This window comes from Echiichthys vipera, assembly GCF_963691815.1.
Source record: "Echiichthys vipera genome assembly, chromosome: 14".
Taxonomy (NCBI): Eukaryota; Metazoa; Chordata; class Actinopteri; order Perciformes; family Trachinidae; genus Echiichthys; species Echiichthys vipera.
In genome coordinates, this window is record NC_139839.1 from 21,505,322 (window position 1) to 21,528,616 (window position 23,295).

At 42.3% G+C, this 23,295-nt stretch overlaps 1 protein-coding gene across 5 annotated transcripts in view; it reads left to right on the forward strand.

Moving 5' to 3' along the window:
• Positions 1 to 23,295, forward strand: part of ncor1 (nuclear receptor corepressor 1) — a 66,311-nt gene that overhangs the window by 35,280 nt on the left and 7,736 nt on the right. For 3 of the 5 annotated variants that reach the window (XM_083927647.1, XM_083927649.1, XM_083927651.1), the window contains 21 exons: positions 2,933 to 3,063; positions 3,871 to 4,166; positions 6,421 to 6,486; positions 10,161 to 10,297; positions 10,392 to 10,518; positions 13,000 to 13,432; positions 13,524 to 13,647; positions 14,095 to 14,272; positions 14,968 to 15,135; positions 15,803 to 15,838; positions 17,508 to 17,674; positions 18,769 to 18,883; positions 19,802 to 19,884; positions 19,980 to 20,148; positions 20,236 to 20,361; positions 20,451 to 20,534; positions 20,618 to 20,868; positions 21,158 to 21,464; positions 21,716 to 21,943; positions 22,189 to 22,386; positions 22,815 to 22,964. In XM_083927647.1, the coding sequence (XP_083783773.1) occupies positions 2,933 to 3,063; positions 3,871 to 4,166; positions 6,421 to 6,486; positions 10,161 to 10,297; positions 10,392 to 10,518; positions 13,000 to 13,432; positions 13,524 to 13,647; positions 14,095 to 14,272; positions 14,968 to 15,135; positions 15,803 to 15,838; positions 17,508 to 17,674; positions 18,769 to 18,883; positions 19,802 to 19,884; positions 19,980 to 20,148; positions 20,236 to 20,361; positions 20,451 to 20,534; positions 20,618 to 20,868; positions 21,158 to 21,464; positions 21,716 to 21,943; positions 22,189 to 22,386; positions 22,815 to 22,964 (3,574 nt within the window). The remainder of the gene's footprint in view (positions 1 to 2,932; positions 3,064 to 3,870; positions 4,167 to 6,420; positions 6,487 to 10,160; positions 10,298 to 10,391; positions 10,519 to 12,999; positions 13,433 to 13,523; positions 13,648 to 14,094; positions 14,273 to 14,967; positions 15,136 to 15,802; positions 15,839 to 17,507; positions 17,675 to 18,768; positions 18,884 to 19,801; positions 19,885 to 19,979; positions 20,149 to 20,235; positions 20,362 to 20,450; positions 20,535 to 20,617; positions 20,869 to 21,157; positions 21,465 to 21,715; positions 21,944 to 22,188; positions 22,387 to 22,814; positions 22,965 to 23,295) is intronic. The other 2 variants (XM_083927650.1, XM_083927648.1) reach the window with 2 other exon arrangements.

Consider the following 23,295-nt stretch of genomic DNA (forward strand, 5'->3'; position numbering starts at 1 on the left):
GAAAGACTATTAAGTCATCAATTTCCACACCATAAACCAAAACAAGGTCGAGGGTGTGATTAAAACAGTGAGTAGGTTTATGTACACTCTGACTAAAACCAATCGAATCTAATAGAGAGATAAACGCGATACTGAGACTATTATTATCGCTGTCCACATGAATATTAAAATCACCTACAATTATTACTTTGTCGGATTTAAGGACTAAATTTGACAGAAACTCTGAGAATTCGGACAGAAATTCAGAGTAGGGACCGGGAGCACGGTACACTATAACAAATATAATTGACTGCACAGTTTTCCAGGTTGAATGTGAAAGACTAAGAACAAGACTTTCAAATGAATTATAATTTAGTTTAGGTTTAGGGTTTATTAATAGGCCTGAATTATAAATAGCTGCAACGCCTCCTCCTCGACCACTGCCTCGAGAAATATGAGTATTAATATGACTGGGAGGAGTGGATTCATTTAGGCTAACATATTCTTCGGGACGCAGCCAGGTTTCGGTCAGACAGAGTAAATCAATATGGTTTTCTGATATCAGATCGTTTACTAATACAGCTTTAGATGAGAGAGATCTAATGTTTAAAAGTCCACATTTTATTTTCTGATATTGTTGCATTGTCGCAGATTTTGCGTTGATTTGTATCAAGTTTTTCTTTATAGCTCCTCTTCTGTTCATTTTTGATCTGTTTAATTTAAATGATCGTGGGGCAGACAGTGTTTGTATACTAAACTGAGCTGGAAAATGCTCCACAGGGAGCGCAGAGAGGTGTGTAAGACTGCCACTCTGCTTCCTGGGTACCTGCGATAAGGGCAGCGCAGAGAGGTGTATTAAACTGCGACTCTGCTTCCTGATCCCAACACTGGGTTGTCATGGTTTTAGACCGCTAACAACTGCGTCCAGGTTCTTAGATATGAGAGCGGCACCCTCCAAAGTAGGATGAATACCATCTCTCCTAATAAGACCAGGTTTTCCCCAGAAAGACTGCCAATTATCTACGAAGCCCACATTATTTACCGGGCACCATCCAGACAGCCAGCGACGGAATGATGACATGCGGCTATACATGTCATCGCAAGTCAAGTTGGGCAGGGGACCAGAGAAAATTACGGAGTCCGACATAGTTTTTGCATAAGAACACACCGACTGCACATTAATTTTAGTGACCTCCGATTGACGTAATCGGGTGTCATTACCGCCGACGTGAATAACAATCCTACCATATTTACGTCTATCCCTAGCCAGAAGTTTCAAATAGGATTCAATGTCGCCCGCTCTGGCCCCTGGGATGCATTTTACTTTTGTCCCTGGTGTCACTAAGTTCACGTTTCTCAAAATGGAGCTGCCAATAACCAGTGTTGTTTTCTCAGCAGGTGTGTCACTGAGTGGAGAAAACTTGTTTGAAACGTGAACGTGCGGATGGTTAACCATGGGCTTCGATTTAGAACTATGCTTTCCTCTCACAGTCACCCAGGAGGACCCTGGCTGCTCAGGGATTGCCGGGGGAGGGCTAGCAGGAGCTAACGCTACACTATGTGGCTTCGCACCGGCTAAAGTTGTAGGTGGCTGGCTAGCTACTGTAGCGTAAGACTGAGCTTCCATGGTGCGGAGCCGTGCCTCTAACTCACTGAGCCTCGCCTCCAGCGCTACAAATACACTACACTTATTACATTTACCATTATCACTAAAGGAGGCAGAAGAGTAGCTAAACATACGACACTCGGAGCAAGAGAGAGCAGGAGAGAGAGCGGGGGAAGCCATCACCAGCCGTGAAGCTAACTGCTAAGCTAAAGTGGCTAACAGCGTGTAACGATTAATTTAGCCAGAAAGCGGCTGAAAGAAGGAGAGCTGTGAGTGCTTGAGTAGAACTAGTGGATGTTTAAATGTTAAGCGGTAGTTAGCCGCTGTGGTGAATATTATAGCAAAAACAGTTGAATTTAGCGAGAGCAGCTAACAGTGAAACAACAACGAGTGACCAACACACAAGCACCGGAAATAACGTAATACGTCACCGTAACACGTCAGCACGTACCAGAGCAGGCCAGAAGTCTGTGGTGATGGCGCCGTAGTTGCCTCGAATGGACCTGTGAAAGCAATAAATCCACAAAAAGCCAGAATCTATATATATCAACATATATTGATATTGAGATATGAAATCAGTATTGAAGATTTTGGCCTCATCGTCCAGCCCTACTGGACTTGTGAAGATCATCAGTTTGAGTGACTAGGCTTTTTATCTTGTAACTTTAGTTTAATAACCTTTACTCTTTATTTTTGTTCTATTGTATTATATTTTGGTAGCTCACATTTCTTTGTCTGTCTGCTATCACACTGAACATATTCAAGCAGACCATTCCGGCCCATCTTCTGTATATTTTAAGATGGTCCTCTGGGCTCACAGGGCCTATACAAACACTGCTATCATGTGAAGATGTCCATTGCTTGATAGCATGCAGGAAAACTGGACCAGAAATTGTGTAAAAATGTGAGGAAGGGTGTAGTAATGGGTAAAATGATGAGGTTATGATGCATACATAGTATTCCGCTTTAATGGTGCAGAAGGTGACTTTTATAATATCGTTGGATTAGTTAGTTAATAAGTCTTATTGAATTACCACATTACAATCATGGGATGTATAGCATATTTTCTGTATCATAGTAAGATAGTATCGGACTGGTGGTAGATACATAAAGATATTGAAGAAGACCAAAATGAATGCTTGTGTTACTTGTTTGAATGATCTTTTTGAATGTGTCACAGTGAAGGTTTTTACATCTGAATTAAAGCACTAATATCACTAAGGAATGAAAAGTATTTTCTGCTTTGTATTTAAAACCTATATCACTTTTACCAATCTAGACATTTTAACTTTTCCTTTTTGTTTCAAGGAGAAACGGCTAAATATTTCCCCTGTGTTTTGTCTTCAGCAAATAACACGTCCCTCACAAGAAGACAAGTCAGACGAAAAAACCGAGGAGGAGAAATCTGAGAAATCCGAGAAAAAAGAGGACGAGGAAAAGAAGGACGAGGAAGAGAAAGATGAAAAGGAAGATTCTAGGTGAGCTGTGAATAGTTGTTTGTCCTGGTGTCACTTTTGTCCATAAGCCCTGGAGGTAAAGCTCCCATCTACGTGTTGTCATCCTAGGGTCCATATACAGGGATAGTTTTGGTCAAGGTTTGTGAAAAGGTAAATGTATTCTATTATATTTCAGTGTTTTATTTTGAAGGACATGCTGGTATTCAAAAAGCCAAATTGTAAACATTCATCTGTGATAGTCCAACAACCCTGTTCAGTTACAGTTGTTTATGTCAACAGTGTTTTTCCACCATTTTGGCTTTTTAAGAAGCAATCTTTCTAACCTATTGATATTAAATAGGAATGAACACAAGAGTGAATATTTCACAAAGCTTGCTAAACATTCAGCTTAAATGGTGCATGAGGTGACTATTATAATATCATAAGATTCAATTAGTCTTATTGAATTACCACATTACAATCATGTGATACTCAGAAGGCAAATTATGTTCTTGTTTGTGAAATATTTAATGAATATCAGAAAAAAAGTGCAATGATAGGACGGTTTTAGATCCCCAGTAGTGATACAAGTTCATGGCCTAGAGGAGACTTGGAAGGGGGAAGCACTGTCTGTTTTGGCACGTGGCACAACAGTCAAGACTTGTTAACAAGTTAGGAAGTTGTTTTGAATGATTGTAGAGAATTCCTAATTTGCTTTTCATCCGTGTTCAGTCGTGGCGGAAAAGAAGAGATTACAAAAAAGGGACTATTATTGCTGACTCAAAGGGGAATGGATATTCGCTGTACCAACAGTCTCTAAAGCTGTGTTTCCCCCCTCCAAAACCACAGGGACATTGGCAAGGACAAAGACAAGTGTGACGGTGGGGAGGACGAGGACGGAAAGGAGCAAAACACGCCGCGTGGCAGGAAGACTGCCAACAGCCAGGGCCGCCGTAAGGGAAGGATCACCACACGCTCCATGGCCAATGAGGCTGCATCTGTGGCGGCTGAGGAGGCGCCTCCCCCTGCCCCTGAGCCTTCCTTGCCAGATCCTCCGCAGCTCCCCAAGTCTGATCCAATGCAGAAGTCCATGAAGGAGCCTGCAAAACCACAGACTCCAGTAGCTTCAATGGATGCTAATAAAGGTGAAGCCTCTTGGGGATGCGCTCTGCTGACACAGAATAGAGTATATAAATACATGAATATAAATGTAAAGATGTAATTCTATTGGCTAGGCACCGAAAATTACACATTCTCTAACTGACTGTGTGCACAGTCTGTTTATCTTTTTGTAACTGCAACATAGGAAACATATATTCAGTGTTATTCCATGTTTAGAAGTTTAGAAGACTTACTGATTTTAACATTGCCCATTTATTGAGTTGATGAAACATGCCAAAAAGCGTGCAGCAATTTATGCAATCAACATTAACAATTACTGTTGAGTGACCACCGTGTCCATTCTCCGGCATCCTATTTAGCTTCTGAAATTTCATGGTAGGCTGAAAGATATTTTTATTTTTCAGTGTTAGTGTTTTTGTTTACAGTGTTAACCTTTTGTATCATGAGCTGGAAGAATTGGATAGCACACAACAGATATACATTTTAAACAAGGTTAGAAAATGTGTCAGAATAAAGATATTCTGGCTTTCTCCTTTCTTTCTTTTTTTTAAAAAATGTGTAAAGTCAAAAGCTGTTTACAGCATAAAAGTGGACAGTTGTTTCAGGCACTCATTTCAAGTGCCAGACAGCCTCTGTCCTGCACTGCACTCAGCTCATGAAGCTGTATGTAGTCTGTCCATCACCATGGCAATGTGTTCTGGCAGGGCTGTTGTCATGGTACTCAGTCACGCACTAGTACTCTTCCCCCCTTTCAAGTCCATTACTGAGACAAGGCTAGCACAGGTTTTCAGGTATCCAAGTCCCTGTGTGATAAGTTTGTTGTGGCGTTATTCTATATCATTAATTCCGTTTTGTAAGTGTGCTTTGCCTCTCTGCCACCTGCTCCCTCTGCTATCTGAGTGCTACTTCTTTCAGCAGTCTGAGTTATGCCAGGTCTGCCCTATAATGTGATTAACTAACTGTCTGCAGTGTGTCTTTCCGTCCTCTCAACCCTCTAAGTATCATGGTTTATGTAGGACTGAGTCCACTGTAATCTCCCTTAGTGACTACATTGTGAATCTTGTGGCTGTTTGCTTGCTCTGTTGTAACCCCTGCAGTTATGTGGGTTCTTAGAAGTAAGTGGGCTAGGTGCTAAAGGGTAACTATCTGTCAGTTTTGCCCAGTTGAAATGGTGCCAGGCCAGTTCAGGAAGCTGCTGATTCAGTGTCCAACGGTGGGGGTTTGATCTTGTTTAAAGCCGAGGGGAATGGCGTGTGTGTGTCTTTAGGTGAGATGCTACACTGTAGCCAGACACCCTCTCTGTTTTCAAAGCCCCGAGATTAATGACCACCCTTGAGGGGGCCAAACTGTCACAGGGAGAACATGTGGGTTTTGCACCGGGAAAAGGAAGTCTAGTCCAGTAGACATTTGTTTAACTTGGTGCAACAGACTGTGGCCGGGGGCTTTTGGTAGGAGCCGTCTAAACAGTGGGAATTGATCAACTAATTTTCAAGCTTGGTAGGTGCATGTGTGGGGGCAAGCCTCCTGTTAATGTCAAGGGTACATCTGCTGCTATATTAGTCCAAATGTTTACTCAGTCTCAGTGGGTGCCATGGAGGAGAGTGGGCTAGAGTTCACTCGGCCCCCTCCATACGAACCGTGTACTTCTGTGAATTAGGGGGGGGGTTACTGTGTGTGTGTGTGTGTGTGTGTGTGTGTGTGTGTGTGTGTGTGTGTGTGTGTGTGTGTGTGTGTGTGTGTGTGTGTGTGTGTGTGTGTGTGTGTGTGTGTGTGTGTGTGTGTGTGTGTGTGTGTGTGTGTGTGTGTGTGTGTGTGTGTGTGTGTGTGTGTGTGTGTGTGTGTGTGTGTGTGTGAAAGGGGTGGGGGCTGGCTGTCCTGTCTCTCTATTTGTCTCCATCCAAGGCCATTTTCCCAGAGAGGGAGGCAGGGCTCTCAAGTCCTCCACTGTCTGGCGCTACATCAGCTGACCAAGGCCCTCCCCTTGTGGATTAGAGAGGGGGAGGGCTTGCTCTGGACTGTAGGGAGGGGGGGGGGGATAGGGAGGAGAGAGAGAATGTGAGAGTAGGAGAGTGAGTTAGAGCGAGAGTGTAAGTGAGGTAGCAGGTCTCGTCAGCCCCTGAATGTAAACAGATTATTAGATTAGTGGCCATGAGAAAGAGAGGACTGAAGGGAGGACCGTCACTCTCTCTATCTCTCTTTCTTCCTGTGTCCCTCCCTCCGTCTCTCTTTTTTTATGTCAGTGCTGATTGGGCTGTGTCTTTTTTCTTTGTGATTTAGCTGGTGTTGGTGAAACCGGAGAAACTTCTCGCTGGACCGAGGAGGAGATGGAGGTCGCCAAAAAAGGTAGTGTTTCATTTTATTTCTCTCTCTGTTCTCTGCGTTGCTGTGCCTCCCCTGCTTTTTATTATCTTTCCTTATTCTCCCCCCTTCCCTGTCTTCGTCTTTTCTTCTTCTGATTATCTGATGTTGCCTCACCCTGCCTGTTTCTTACATGCACACAGGAATGAATGTGCCCATGCGATCACACAAAGAGAAACTTGTGCTGGTGCCTAACTGGAAGCTGTCAGAGACCCATGAAGGGTTGCAGGGATTTTTTTCTCTCTCTTCTTTAGCTTTACTTAGCTTTACTCTACAGTTGCTGCTTCTTCTCAAGATCACTATCTATTATTCACGTTCAAAAACTTTGTCAGATCCTCTATAGGCCTGTCGCATATGTTACATGATCCCTGATAGCGATTATTTGAGCTGACCGGGATCATTTTGTATAATCCTTAGATTCCACATTTAAGGGAATTTAAAGCCAGTGTGTTTAAAACCAAATAAAGTGTCTTAACTGAGCACAAGGTTTTAAAGTCAGGGAAAAACATGAAAAAAAGGGAGCAACCATATTTGTGGCAAGATGATGACAGAGGGGTCTCTGGATTTATAGCAGCGAGTCCCCCTAAAGCATGCAGTAGTGTGTTTGACAGCTCTGGGGAAAGTATGTTCCATCCAACATATCTAACTAGATAATTCACATAAGAATGTTTGAATGGAAGCATGGTTTTATAACAGTAGTGCAGGTCCTTTCAGGAATATCTCTTTGTGTAGTTTGTGAGCGGGAGAGGGAGAGAGAGCTGAGAGCGAAGGGATGAGCCCCAACTTGAACATCAACTTCGGCCTTCAGGGTATCCCCCGGAAAAGTTACCTTAACTAAGCCTTATGGTGGACTACAGTGGTGCTGCGTAAAACTTGGAGGACTGGCTTGTCACTAAAATGTAAATAGCTGGTCCACCTTAAAGGTTGGTTCACTTTGAGCCTGGACTGTTGTCGCTTGCTTCGGGGCTAACTCCCTTCACTTTAATCTGCCGATAACAAGCAAGGCACAGCGACTTATCTTGGGTCTTAAGGAGCTGAAGCATTTATTCACCGACAATTAAACTGTACACACACTGCACTACCGCGTTACCACTAACTTCATAGGCCACTCTCCATCATACACACACTCCCTCTCACTGTCACTGTCTCTTCTTCTTTTTTCTCTATATTATATTACTTTTTTTTAAATGCCAATACTTAACCCCTGCTGGGAGTCAACTTAGACCAGTATATAGTATACTGACACCCTGTACTTCCCGACCACAGACTGGAAGCCGATGCAGGAACGGTAACCACAGACTCCCTCTTGCATATTAACTTTTAAAAATAAAATCAAGCCTCTTTCACGTGAATTAACGGTTTTGAACCATGTTACATTAGGTCGACCTACACAACAGTTTTTAGAACAGGCATGTAAATTAAATCTTTCAATTTGTAATATAGAAATGTGTATCAGAGCGAGTGGTGAAACTTTGTTTCAGAAGCTATTTGAATGTTAATTACAATCCTTTGCCAAGCATCGCATCCTATGGGCAGATATAAAAATTAACAACATGGATGTAAGTCTAATTTCCAAACACACCAGCACCACTGTGTGGCATAAAATGAACAGAGAAAGATAATTTAATTATTAATCGCAATTATTTGCATGACAATTAATTGTCAACTTAAATTCCATGATTGTTAAGGGCCCTAGCACCCTAAACTAACCTTGGTCTTGTAAATTCTTCAAAATGGTTGTTGCATACTGTGCCTGGTCCCAGCCTTCACTGCTGCAGTTATTAGTCAGGTCATATGCCGTCAAGGGTGCCCCCACTCACCCTTTGTGTTTGGCTTTGTTGGTATAGGCTCTTACGTAGGTTTCCCTCAGTGCCAAGACTCACAGACTGGGGTAAATAAAGGGATTAATGTGGATGAATTAAGACTCTCATGGAGATTTGCGTCCGTCTTAACAAAAATACACTGCTGCTCTGATCTCCTAAGGCATTCGGACCTGTATGTTAGATATGTCTGTGGATTAGTACCTAAAAGAGGCCTGCACGACCTCCTCTAGTCATATGACAAAGCACGTTCAGAAATCACGTTTATGCTATGGCGCCACATATGGCTGGTCACGCAAGCATTGAACATTGTACATTGAACACAGTTCCCCTCTAAGTCATTGCTGTAACCTGCTGATCTGAATAAACCTTGTCGTTTATACATCTCAAGTCTGGCCCTCGCTCTATAAAAAGAAAAGAAACACTTATTTGTTATTGGTGTACTGTTGTGAATGGGTAGTTTTCATTGATTTGGTCATAACAAATTCAATTTAAGCATGTCAGAAATGTAATGGATTAAGGTCCATCTTCCCTTGCAAGTAGATGTGTGAGCAGACAGGATCTTGTTATATCGATCTCAGATTTTCCGGTCTAATTATTATTGGTATTTTTAAGATGGCTGGTCATTGTTATCACCGTGGTTTGTTCGCATGCAGTCACCTTACATTATTAATACAGAACATACAACAGCACCACTAACGTCAAAGTCCATTAACTCCTCTCTTAAAACCTATAAGCTTCGCAAAGGTATCATTTGTACTTATCCCGTAAAACTTTTCCAAAGATTGAATTTGTCATGCCAAGTACAAACAAAGAAAACAAGAATTTTACATAAACAAAAACTTCTTCTCTAGGATGTATGTTTGTTGTCTCTACTTACTGTCATTATTCATGTGACAAATGTAACTGTTAAGATGGTGAATTTATCTGAAGACATTTAAGTGAAGCTCCGGTGCCACAACTTGTGAAAAATATTTCTTGTTGTTGTGTGCTCAGCTAGCATGGGAAACATTTGGAGCACTTTTTAACGAAGTACATTCTTCATGCATGATCTTTCTGTGCGAGAGCATTTTAATGCATATTTTTATGCCTCTAGATGAAGTTGCCATACTGTCTAACATTTCTGGATTGTCTGCAAGTTTAAGTAACTCTAAATAAGATAAGTCATTAACAGTCCCAATGCCCCCATTGCCCCATTTAACTAGTGCAGTAATGGGGCTTTGTCTTTAGCTGTGTGGTGATTTGTCAAGCTGTCTGAATCCCTCATCTCAGTATGGCATGGATGGAGGGGAGGTCACAGGGGTAACAGGATTAGGAGAAGAAAAGCCCTAATGTCAAAGGTAAATGGCAGTCTACCAGTTTACTGCAGCTTGGCAGAGTAGGTTCGAAGTTTAGCCAGCCCGTCAAAACTGATTGTGTCAACAGCTCAGAGATAATCAGGATGGGAAAGACCAACAGCAAACCATAGCAACAGAGTACTGTCATTTTGTAGCAATACCGAAGGTTCATTAATAAATACTGCAGCAGCGTTTAACTCTGAGGAGAGTTAAGAATGCATTGAGATCATCTTCCTGAATCATAGTAATGGCACTTGCACTGTATGATTTGAGATAGGGAAGCATAACACGAAGTATGTCCATGACAAACCAGGCTTTGATGGCTTGGCTGGCTCTGCTGTGTATTTTAGATCCCTTCAGTTAAATCCAAGTCAAACAATGCATACAATTATTGTATATTGTCGAATATAATATAATAAATTCTGCTTATTGATTTGTATTCTTTAAAGCATTTAAAGGCTGCAGATCTTTAATGCAGAATTCTCTCTTTGTTCGGCACCAGGGCTAGTTGAGCATGGGCGAAACTGGACCGCCATTGCCAAAATGGTGGGCACTAAAAGTGAGGCACAGTGCAAGAATTTCTATTTCAATTATAAGAGACGTCACAACCTGGACAACCTGCTCCAGCAGCATAAGCAGGTAAGCTATTTGCTCTTTGCTTCTGCTATGGTTTGTCATTGAGCTGTTGTTAACAGTAACGTGTGAATGCAAAATGCTGCTCTTTGTTTCCCAGGATACACGACGGGCTCGTGCTGATAGGTCTCAAGGTGAAGGTCTAGCTACAGCGTCACCTGATGATGACGATGACGACGATGACGATGATGAGGATGATGATGACGACAACGTAGATGACAGTGAAGGTCAGAGAAATGGATGATAAGAAGCATATGCTCAACATTAAAAGCACAGACACGCACATGCCCGAACACATTTATTTTGTACTTTTCCTCCCGTTTGTCTGAGACCTAGGGCAACCTGGTTAAGGGTACGCTGCAGGCTGATCAGTTTTTGTATCACAATTTTTGACCTTTCCTACGAGTTGTGGAGCTTCATGCTTGATATTATCAAGTATAAACCTGATCCAGAACGCCCTCGGAATTGTCATGTAAGGATTTAATTTGCGTCGGTGGCAATGTGCTCATTCTTTACAGCTTTTAATGAGAAAGGGAAAAAAAGGATCACACGAAAAAAAAAGAAAAGGGCGGGGGGAGCTGGAGATAAAAGATATGAACTTATTCTGAGTACATGGGCGCCTGTTGCATAACAATTCTTGGCTTTGAAGACTCAACAAAGCTTGCTCTTTGAACACAAAGTGCCGGTCCACTTGTTTGATCCAGCAAGCCTGACTGTCTGCCCGCCCCTGTCCTCCTCAGAGGTCTTTATCTTTGCTGGCATTACATCGTAAAGGCAGCCCACTATAAATAAGATACAGTACAACATACATAAATAGCTATTATGATTATATTATTATTGTGAATATTGCCTTATTGGCAGTGGTGGAAGAAGTATTCAGAGCTTTTACTAAATTAAAAGTAACAATACTACCTTGTAAAAATACTCTATAGCTAGTCCTACACCCCCCCCCCCCCCTTTTTTTTTTAGATTATTTTTTTTGGCAGTTTTTCAAGCCTTTATTGTATAGGACAGACAGGAAATTGGGTGAGAGAGGGGGGGCGGGCATGCCTCGAGGACCTTCAGCCTCTTTACATGGGGCGACTGCTCCAACTGCTGTGCCACCGGCCCCTCAAAAAATATACTTTAAGTACCGAAAGTAAATGTCTTCATTTTGCAGATTTGCCAATGTCAGAATCATATTACTAAATTATAATTGGGTGACAATCATATTTATGCATCACTGCATTTATGTATTTGTCACTTTAATGTTGCAGCTGGTTAAAGAGGGGCTTATTTAATCTATTTTATATAATATTGAGTAGTTCTATAATATTACATCTCAATTTATTAGTTGATTTTTAATTTTACTAGTAATTTGAATCTGCAACATAACTAAACTGTCAGATAAATGTAGTGAAGCAAAAACTATAATTTGCCTCTGAGATGTAGTGGAGTAAAGGTACAAAATAGCATAAAATATAGATTTCCAAGTAAAGTACCTCCAAATGGTGCTTAAATGTATTACTTGAGTAATTGTACATAGTTACTTTCCACCACTGCTAATTGCTACTGAATTGTGCTGGTTTGTTTTCTTAACAGTAAAGGGATTCAATATATCCTATTTGTTGCTCAGTAGACTTGCGTATATAATTTAAACAGCCTCCAGTTCGCAAGATAGCAGTGACGACAGAGGGAGGTCACAAGATTTTCTGTCATGTTTATTTGACTTTGTCTGTGTCCCATGGAAACCCAAACTGCGTTTTAGAGGTCTTAGTGATCTGCAACCTGTGGATCTCATTGTATACATCAGACAGGGCACATAAAGCCAGAGGAGGCATTAGTACAGCTCTATTAAAGTTTACTGATCAACATTGTATTTTTTTGCCATTTGGATGTTTAGGAATACTTCTTCTCTTGTTTTGGTTTGATACATATTGTGTATCTGCAAAGTTGTTCTCGCATATGCCATCTGGACTACCATCACTATGGCAACAACTGCAGTGGTAGACAATATGCAAACCAACAGAGACAGATATATTTTTTTAAACACAGTTTCCATCTTAAGGATGTATGATTTCTCTATCTAAAGTTCCATAAGATTTACAGTTCAGGGTCTTGTTTTTGACCCTCAGTATGTTGATGCAATTGGCATTTAAGATACTTCAACTCAAGTATGAAATTAGCAGATTATTAGATTTATTATTATTAGATCATTGGAGTATTTTGAAAGTCTGTTTTCTTGTATCTGTGCAGCCTTGGATTTATTTGAATAAACAAAAACTGTTCATAGATTAGATTCAGTATGAGCGGGCAGATATGTGTGTGCGAGAGCAAAATATGACAATAATTAAATTTCAGAAGGATAGGGAAGAAATGTACGAGGCATAATGTGGACATAACTTTTTGGATTATTCCACGGGGCTGAATGATCGGGGCATGTTTGTAGTTTTTGCTGGGTTATTTTTAGATCATTTTTTTGTTTCACAATCAAGATACACTTGGTCTTCCAAGGCTTTTGAACCTAATAAAACACCCCAGTAGGTGTATTTATGTCATGACAGGCCTACATTTAATTTATTTTATTTTTTTAATTTTTCCTTATTGTTTTGTTTGGGTTGTCCCTTAATCTTAAAATGCATTCAAATTGGCTTGAAGTCTTGTGAGTTTCAATAAGTTTCATGCTTTGTTTGACATCATCACTCATTCATCCTCTCATGCTTCCTCAGGCGGTGACAACAGCTCTGATACAGAGAGTGCTCCCTCCCCCACTCAGTCTGCCGACTCCAAGAGGGCAGACAGCGCTACAGGAGATGCTCATTGCTCTGACCAGGACAAAGGTCAGGCCAGTAATGGAAAGGCCCAGGAGCCCTTATATGGAGAACTCTGTGTCAAGGAAGAGAAAAGCCCAGAGAGTGAGACTGGATCTCAGGAGGAAAAGGCCAGGATGACTTCCTATGCCGACTCAGTGCATCCCAAAACTGAACCTCAGGATGTGGATATGAAGACTGGAGAGGTTGAGGTCAAGATGGAGCCGGAAATCAAGGAGAGAGGAGAAAAGGGAGAGTACGGTGAGAGGCATAGGGAGCTCCACTCAGATAACGACTCCAGTGCCACCTGCAGTGCTGACGAGGATGTGGAAGCAGAGCCTGAAAGACAGAGGTGTGTTTTCATGTTCATGTACATCATTTCGGTTTACAAAAACAGGGGGTTTATGGTTTTGAGTGTGACATCTTGGTTTTTGCCTCTGCAGAATATTCTCCATGGATAAGCCTATGTTGCTTAACCCTCCAGGCACGGTGCTGGTGTCCTCACCCAAGCAAACCCAACTCAACATCCAGCAGATGCAGCAGCGGGCAGCTGCCATCCCACCTATGGTTAGTCACAGTTTCAGATTTAGACTGGTACTGGAAGTTTCAGGTTTAGACTGGTACTTGAAGTACGCATCAGGTTGAAAGCGTGCCCACATTTCCCACATCACCCATTCTGAGCAATGTATTAGGCTCAGAAAGTCCGGGTGTTTGTACTGTCAGCTTTTTGATTTTGTATGTACTCAACAGTTCTATTGTGTGCTGTGCTGAAACTGTGAACTGTAAATCTGGATCATTTATCTACCAAGGTCTTGATTTAAGTGTTATATGTAAAGTGTCTTAAATGAATCAAATGTGTCCTAAGTCCTTTGAAAGCAAAAGTTACAAGATATAGAGGGAATGCATTTCTTAAGGTTGGCCAGTGTTCTGTATGCGGTGTGTCAGTGCTCAAACAAATTTCTCAAAATCTCATTTGGTTAACATCTGGATATTTTCCCTCCTTAACTTATCTAGGTGTCTGGTCATTTTGGCCCCGGAGGTGTGCCCATCAGTGGCTTTGCGATGTTGCAACATCAGATCAAAGCAGTGCACGAGTCAGCGCACCAAGAGGAAAGGCAGAGGCAGGATCAGGGAGACCTGGAGCGCAGACAGCCCTTCAACACCCGCAGCCCGACTTTAATAGACAGAGACGGTAAGAGAACAAAAACCATACTTCTTCTTTCCTCATCTCCCATGATCCTGTTCATCGCTCCTCAGCCTCGTTCCCTGCCGTCGCTGCTCACAGTGGACTATTTATAGCTAATGCATTTTGTAGGCCCCATTCATTCTATTTTTATTTTTTTTTCACTTTCAAAAAAGGAAACGTTTGAGGGTAATCTGGACTCGTTATAATGTGGACCACCGTGCCAAGACAAAAAAACGTTAGCTGGCCCTGTTTTACATTTGATGCAAGCTCGGAGCTGAAATCTGTGATGATGACTCACTTGAAATGCCTTTGGAAGAAGAAGGGGATTGTTGTTTTTTGAAGTTGTATGACTGGAGCGTGTCAGAGTAGGACACTTGCTGCCTCTGGCCAGTCAGACATAGTTCAGCCTCTTAGCTTCAGAAGGGAGAGTGGTAAAGTGACTTGGCAGACTGCTTTAGGGCATGATTTTTGCAAAGCTTTTAGCACCTTTTAGTCTGTGAAGAGTAGAGCAGCTATCAGTAAGCTGCTGAGCTTTCACACCAAGATATTTATTACATAGGTTTCAGCGGGTTTGTGTCCAGGTGGCGGTTTTAGTTTGTACAGGACCATTTCCATTGTAAATCAGCTCAATGCTCGTCAGCATTGAGTTCTTGTTTTAATAGTGGTTGTCTTCCCTGTGTCCTTATGCCTGTGTACTGCAGGTAAGCCCCTACCCTACATGCCTTATGACATGAAGCTGGTTCTGGACCAGGAGATCCACTCTGGTCGGCCAGGCTCTCCCTACAGACTCTCCCCCAGGGAGCTGAGCAAGGCCTCACCCCAGCCTGACCCCAACGCCCCCAATGCCTCCCGCTACAGTGTGCCACCAGGTAAAAGCACACATGTTCACCTCCTCCTTCCCTCCCCTCTTGCCTCCTCCCTTCCCTTGCTGATACAAACTAGCCTTGCTTGACTCCCATTGAGTCTTGTGTGTTTGACAATGGAGGCACTTCTTTGACTCTGTTGGCAATAATCTACTTGCAGTTTACTTTAAGTTTGAGCCACCCTTATATTTTACCTTGATGTATATCTTTATTTAACACTCTTAAGGCAGTTATTATTTATATTATTGATGCTTGATTGTCTTTATTTGGAGTCAGAATTGTGGAGAACCTTTGTGGAGCTTTTAATCCTGTCGTAGGTTGGGGTTTGGCAGTGTTTTAGAGCATTTTTGCATTAGATAAGTCAGGTTGAATTTCCTCTTGTGTAAACACATTGGGTTGTATCATGGACTGGATGTATTAAATCAATTTTTAATTGACATGAGAAGTACATTTTTGAAACCTTTGCCAAAGTTTCCACTGAGGAATATTAATCAGGTGAAGCTCTAAATGCTTTTGTAGTAATGTTATTCTGACACCCCAAAGCAATTTCAGTCAAATAACGATAACGATGACCTGGACAAATGAGAACATACACAGGGTTATTCTGACAATGTGCCGTTTTCTCTGCAGTCTGTATTTAGTTTGTTGATGAATAACACTTTTTTTATAATAGGAAGGCAGTCAAAGAAACATGAGCCAGCTCTTTCAGGTACATTCACATACGAGAGTATAGGTTGTTGATTTTAAAACTGCAGCGAGTACGTCAATGCATGAGTCAGATTTTTGGTGTGTCCACCAATTTACCAGAAATAACCATAGCACCTTCTTTCACCCCTTTGTCCTTGTCCTACATTCTTGTCCCACAAAGAGGCTGAGGTGGTGTGTGAATCACTGCCAGTCAAAAGTTGCCATCATCACCCTTTTTTTTTTGGGCACACAATAATGTAACATTGCTCTGTTTAGGATAAAGTGATTTTGCATTTATATGACTAAGAATAACTGAGAAAGTACCATTTTTGTTCGTTTTGGCTCAATCAATCACTCACTGCAATTTATTCCCCACAACTTCTGATCACCGCTATGAATGTTTTCATTTGTGTCTGTCATGAGCCAATATGTTGGGATCGTGTTGTGATCTTGTGTCAATTTTCATCAGCCTGGCTTCAGCAGACTAATTTGCAAATGCGTATTTGTCTCAGTTAATTTTCTATTTCCAGGGGATGTTATTAATGGGTGCAAACCAGAATGCCTCTCGATGCAATTGGATAGTCCCACAACCAATCAGAGCAATGAAACGTTAGGGCGGTGCTTCAAGCAGGGAAAAAATGGATATAATTTACACATATTGTTTATTTTGATGAAGGTTTTTTTTGTGGCTGTCGTGTTCTAGCTCGACAAAGCTCATAATGGAGCACACATAGGTGGAAATACTAGAGCAAACAGGGTATGGCGGGAGTTAATCAAAACTACAGTATAAACAAGTTTAATGTTGACCCTGCTGGCAAATTAGTTTCTCTTGAGTCATGCATTCACTACCTGCACTATCTATAGTTATGGCAAAGGCTTGCTTCTCCTTTAGGAAGGCAAAGGGGTGCAGTCCACCAAATTCGGGTGCACGGAAAACATTTCCTGTGAAAATGTCTACAGCTGTTGTTGTGGGAAAAAAAAGTTTGACTACAGTAGCTTTTCTTGCTTGTCATTTGGGGCAAACATTTCTCTTGCCCTGACAAATTAGGTTGTCCTTGACGGTCAACCGCAGCATTAATGTTAATGTTTGACACAGTCCCCCTGCAACAAGGATTTATAAATTTGTCATAGAGTTGCTTATTTCCTTGCTCTCCCCGTATGAGCCAGGGTGACATATATGCACGCTGAAGGTGCTCTTGCACAGGTTTTTGCATTTTTGATTTTGTAGAGTGCATAGCATGAGGTGTGCTCCTTGTATTGAGGTTACCCTCGGTCTTGTGTTTGCATGTTGTGATCCATTTTGTCTACTCGGCTTTCCCAGGAGACGGTAAAGCAGACAGCAGGGATGGGTCAAGGTTACCTCAAGATGAGAACAGGCTATCAACTGAGGTCTTCATTCAGTGCTTAACACTAATACATCACCACTCACTGGAGTCTGTCAGAATTAAGCAGAATATATCATGCAGTCTCTGATGGGAAATGGAGCTTAATGGAAGCCTTATGTTGGGTGGGTCGAAGTTTTCGTGTCTGGGAGGCAGAAACATTTAGAGGGCTGACCTAGGTTTCTGTGGGAATTGAGCTTTGTTGTTTTTGTATGAAAAAAAGTTATTTGATGCTTTGCTGTTAAGATCTAATGTCCAATTATTGACCAGAAAGCACTCATCTGTAATTTGTTTTTTTATTCCCACCAGTTCTCCAACCTGCTCCCAACCAGCTGGTCCAGACTATGCCAGATGGAGTCCGTGTGACGTTCAGCAGACCCAGTCGACCTCCCAACATTCCCTCTCCTCCTCCACTCATTCCAACCACCAAGCCCACTGACAAGCCTTCCTTCATCCAAGGAGGCTCCATCTCCCAGGTAAGACATCCAGCAGAGAAATCATCGTCTTAGATCAGATGTATCCTGACTGTAACAAGGCCTAAAAGATATATATTAGTCAGGAAAAAGAAGACTTTCTGTTTATTAGCTGTTATCAGCTGTAACTAGGGGTTGAACGGTTCGCAAAATCCACTGTTCGGTTCATATCACGGTTTTCGGGTCACACTTTTTCGGTTCAGTTGTTTTTTTCGATTTCTTTTAGATTCTAAAAATACCATGTATCAGATTTGTAGCCTAAAACATTTTAATCAGATATTTTTAAGGACATATCATGCAATCATGCAAAAACTGAAATAATGAGGCAGCTTGTTTAGGGATTACTGTAACAATCTTAAATGAAAGTGAAGTGAGATTTTGAAACAGTAGGAGAGACATTGCTACATTTACGAGTTTATATATGTAGTTGGCAAAAAGGTAAACAATTGTTTGCCTTCTAGGTAAGAATATAAAGACACGCTTCACAGTGACAGAAACAAAAACTTCTCTGTCCATTCTCTGGTGAACTGACGGTTTTCTGTGACTACCTTTTTTTTTTCAGAGTAGAAAGAGACATTGATGTGATTTAACCACAGATTTAACCAGACTGAAACGAACAAACAGAGCGGAGCTTAGCGAGCTGTAGCCAAGAGGATTCAGAAACCCACGAAGAAGAGCGTAGCGAGAGCGTAGCGAGAGCGTAGCGAGAGCGTAGCGAGAGCGTAGCGAGAGCGTGCGCAGCGGGAACGTGCGTAGTGAGAGCATGCGTTGCGGGAGCGTTGTGGCCGTGTGCCTACAGGGAGCGGGTAGAGCAAGTCTCCCAGCATGCTGGGATTTGACGCACTGAGACGGTAGCGCTGAGATGGATACGAGAAAGGACAGTGTTAATGAAGGCTTACGCTACGTTGCACCTCATAAACCGAACGGTAAACATGTGTACCGAACCGTGAGAAGCGTACCGAACGGGACAGATTTTTTAATAAACCGTTCCACCCCTAGCTGTAACACATAATAGACTATCAATATCACTTGACTTTACTTTCTCATCTTCATTGACACATTAACCTGACTTGAAATGTGTCTTTCTGCTTTTCCAGGGAACTCCTGGCACATACTTGCCGTCCCATGCTGTCTATGGGCCAGAGGGGACTAAGAGCGCTGTGGGCTCCATCTCTCTGGGCCTGCCTCGGCAGCAGGATCCTAACAAGTCTGGTAGGATGAAAGACTGTCACTTAACTAAAAGTATGCTTGTATGCAGCTTTAGACAGACATTAAGTCCCAATCCCACCCAGTTTAATGACACCTTTGTTGGATTACTGTATTTCGAAGGCCATGAGGTTTTATATCTTTCAATCATAGCATTTTACAAAGGCAAGCTTTTAATCTATAATGGATGTTTTGCAGGTCATTGTTCAAACATATAAAAACAAATGGATCACTAATGGCACATAATATATATCCTGCATGCTTTATGACAGCTGTTGTGTTGGCTAAATAGTAAAGTTCAGCGAAAAAGCATCCATCGACCTGTAAAGAGAAACAGACCATGACAACCAGAATAACCTTTTAACTTGAGATTACATGTACGTTGTTAACCAACGTTGTATAATGTATTGCGAAGCTGTGCCTTCACTGTCATTGAACCTGAACTGCAGCTGTTACTGTTCCTTGAAGCTGTAAACAATTTCCCCCTGGGATTATTAAAGCATTTCTGATTCTGATTCTGTAACCATTGTATAAAAGCTATTCTCCTCCTTTATACTTATTTTGCATCTCGCTACTTTTGCTGCAGTCACACCAGAGGGGTGTCTCTTACCCACTCTCTTAAGAAGAGTACTTGTAACTAACAGAAGCCTCCACGTAAGCCTGTGATTCCCACTGCTGCTGAAAACATAACTGCCAGATATTGACTGAGACACTTTTCATTATATGTCATACACAATGTTCAGGACAATTAGGGACACATGGAAATATATTTTTGTGGTTTCAGTACTTCTTCTGCTACTATATATTAGAATTTAAATCTTGACACTCACTATTGCTACCAAAGTCAAACGTTTGGTTCAGGTCCACTAGACAACACTAACCATGCATGACTTAACTCTCCTCTTTTCCTCTGTGTAACTCCAGGAGCAATTCAATCCATACAGGATGGCAGAGGCAACCCAGCAAAGATGGGCGAAGGTCTGACTATGAGAGGATCAATCACTCAGGTAGTAAATGGGTTTTTTCCCGTTGTCATATTTATGAGTATGTGTTTTTTTGCTTTTTATGTTGCATTATATCTTTGCTCTTTTCTACCAAATAGGGAACACCAGCTCTGCCCCAGTCCAGTATTGCTGCTGACCTCCTGAAGGGCACAATCACAAAGTTGGCCACAGAGGACCTGAGCAGCCCAGACAAGGCGAGGGGGGAACAGCTGTCTAAAGGTCATGTCATTTATGAAGGCAAGCGTGGGCACATCCTCTCCTATGATGGTAAGTGTTTTGATTATGGATACACCAATTGTTGAGTATTCCTTTACCAAGCACACAAACTTGATTGTGTGTTTTTGTGTTCAAAAGCTATCAAGAACCCCAGGGAAAACACCCGCAGCCCCAGAACAGGCCATGAGCTGAAACGCACCTATGACAGCATAGAGGGACCCATGGTCAGGGGACACCCTGTCAGGGAAGGAGCTCCATTTGAGGGTAATGCTTGTGTGTTAATTCATTTAAGCAATGTTTTCTGGTTTGTTTGTTCTATATCAGCATAATGTTTGTGCTTGTTTGTTTCTCAGGGTTGATTAGCAGAGCCTTGCCACGAGAAGGTGTGCATGGAGATTCTAAGGAAAGACCAATGATGACCGGATCCATCATGCAAGGTAATTAATTGTAATACTTGCCACATTCCTATTAATCTTTTACTGTTAGTAGTAGTTTGAAATACTTTTTCAAATGTTTCCAGGAACACCTAGAACCGCCGCAGAGACTTATGAAGATTCAATGAAATATGGAAAACAGCTAAAGCGAGAAAGCCCACCGATCCGTTCCTTTGAAGGGGGAATTGGTAAGGGCAAGCCCTATGAGGGAGTCAATACCATCAAAGAAATGGGACGCTCCATTCACGAAATCCCGAGACAAGATCAGTCTGGTCAGGACATCTGCAAGACCCCCGACATGTCAGACAGGAGGATGATGGAGGGCTCAATGTCTCAGGTAAGACATTTTGACTTTCCCCATAGAACTGTTTTTTTTGTTGTTGTTGTTATATTGAGGGTTTATTTTACCTTAAACCTTTTCATATTGAGTATACTAAATCAACAAATGTACATAACAATATATAACAAATTATATAAACATATTACGTAGAATCATCCTAGATACAATACTAGTGAAATGTAATTCTGCCAATTCCTTACATTTATGCATTAAAACCGTAATAATAACACATAAATATTGCTTATAAATTGATTACTGAAATGTTGTTGTTGCGTTCGATTACCAGATTCACCCTCTTAACCAGTCTACTATCAAGCACAATGTCAAGTCCCTGATCACCAGTCCCAATAAGCTTCCCCACAACATGCCCCAGCTCGAGGCCATGGAACGAGCCAAATACGAAGAGAGCAAGGCTGTACGCCACACAGTGGTCAACTCCACTGCCTCTGTCCTGCGCTCCACACACCAGGAGGCTAACAAATCCCAGCTTAGCCCAAGCATGTATGAGGACGCCAACGCTCGCAGGACGCCTGTTAACTACAGCACCAATCCCGTGTCCAGAGGATCGCCCATGTTGGCACGCACACCTGAGGGTATATTCAGAACTATTCCTGTACTATAAATACAACAATTATAGAGTCAGATCAAATGTAATAAGACATTTATCTTGCTAAACCAGGTCCTCTTATTTGCTAGAATAAGCATGTTCAGAGTAATACATTATTTTCAGTCCTGATTTTGTTTTTGGTGACGGATATACTGTCATGAGAGATTATGTCGAAATGTTGTTTAACCAAGCATTTACTTATTAGAAGAGCAATGTGTTTTCCTATCTCCTACAAAGGTGTTATGAGCTCTTCAAAATCTGCAGCCCATGAAAGAAAGAGTGCCATGACCCCAACACAGAGGGACAATGTTCCAGCCAAGTCCCCAGTGTCGGGTGGTGACCCTGTAGCCTCTCACAGTCCCTTTGACCCCCACCATCGGCCTGTTGTTCCTGGGGAAGTTTACAGACCCCACCTGCCTCCACATCTCGACCCCGCCCTGGCCTTCCACAGAGTGCTGGATCCTGGTACAGTGTTTAAACCCTTTCCACTGTTTTCCACCATAACTACAAAGAGAACAATAGTAGCCTTGATTCTGGGTAAACAGACGAAAGCACCTCAGGCCTTCTAATACATAGGCACTACATGGCCAGGATCTTTTTCAGCTATTGACGTCAGCACTTGCGATCACTATCTGTGAGCCTTCTGTTCATATGTTTTGCTCTGTTTTTTTTTTCCTCTTTTTTTTTTCTCCTGCTGTCGTCTGCTACAGCGTTCATGTTCCCCAGGCAGCCCTCTCCAGCAGGCTACCACAACACCTACCAGCTGTACACCATGGAGAACACGCGGCAGACAATCCTCAACGATTATATCACTTCCCAGCAGATGCAAGTCATCCGACCTGACATGGCCCGAGGGTTGTCACCACGGGAACAGACCGTCACTATCCCTTACGCAGCTGGAGCTCGAGGTATGGACCTCAACCGGCTGACCGTGCCTGTCCCACCTCGGCTGTCTGTGGGCGGGAGGGGTGGTTGTGTGCAGACTGTGTGCTTGTGCAGTAGTGGCTACCTTTTCCAGACGCCCAGAAGCAAATGACCTGGTCAAATTTAGCTGATTTGCTTTTAATATTGGGGCTGCAACTGATTCGGCTAATACTCAGTTTATTAATTGGGTACGGTCATCCAAATCTCTATTTGCTTAGTGGTTGCCTCTTACAAGTTGACCACTATCCCACTCCCTTTGCAGCCCTGTTTCTTACTGATCAATTTGTATTTGTAAGCACTAACAGATGAAGGTGATGGGTTACAGCTAAACGTGTACGGTGTTCATACATTCAGAAATTGATGGATCGGTTCTTGTTGTTCACCGTTGGCCCTTTGCTTCTGTCTGTAAAAGGGATTATTGATCTAGCCCAGATGCCTCCAACTATCCTGTTGCCTCACCCTGGGGGAACAGGTACTCCCACTTTGGAACGCATCGCCTACCTCCCTGGAGCTCAGCCCCCTTTCCCTCCTAGGGCTTTCAACCCAACCTCCATATCGCCAGGTGAGGACCCCTCCCTTCCCCAGCCCTACAAGTGTGCCCTTAACTTCCCTGCCACCATCTTCGTGCTCCCTCACACCTCTGCACTGGCCTGAGGTGTCAAAGGTCACTTCTGCTTGTCCAGTGACGGATCAGGTTGACTGCAATCACACTGGGAATGACTTCTAAAAACATTCTCTGACTGTTGCATGACAATTGAGTGTTTTTTTTCCCTTTTTTAACCTAAAGAAATTGTTCTCCTCAATAGATCCTTTTAGAGGCACAAAAAAATCAAGGTTTGAAATAAATTATTTACACCCTGCTCCTCTTTTTAATGGTCTAGTTTAGTTTTATG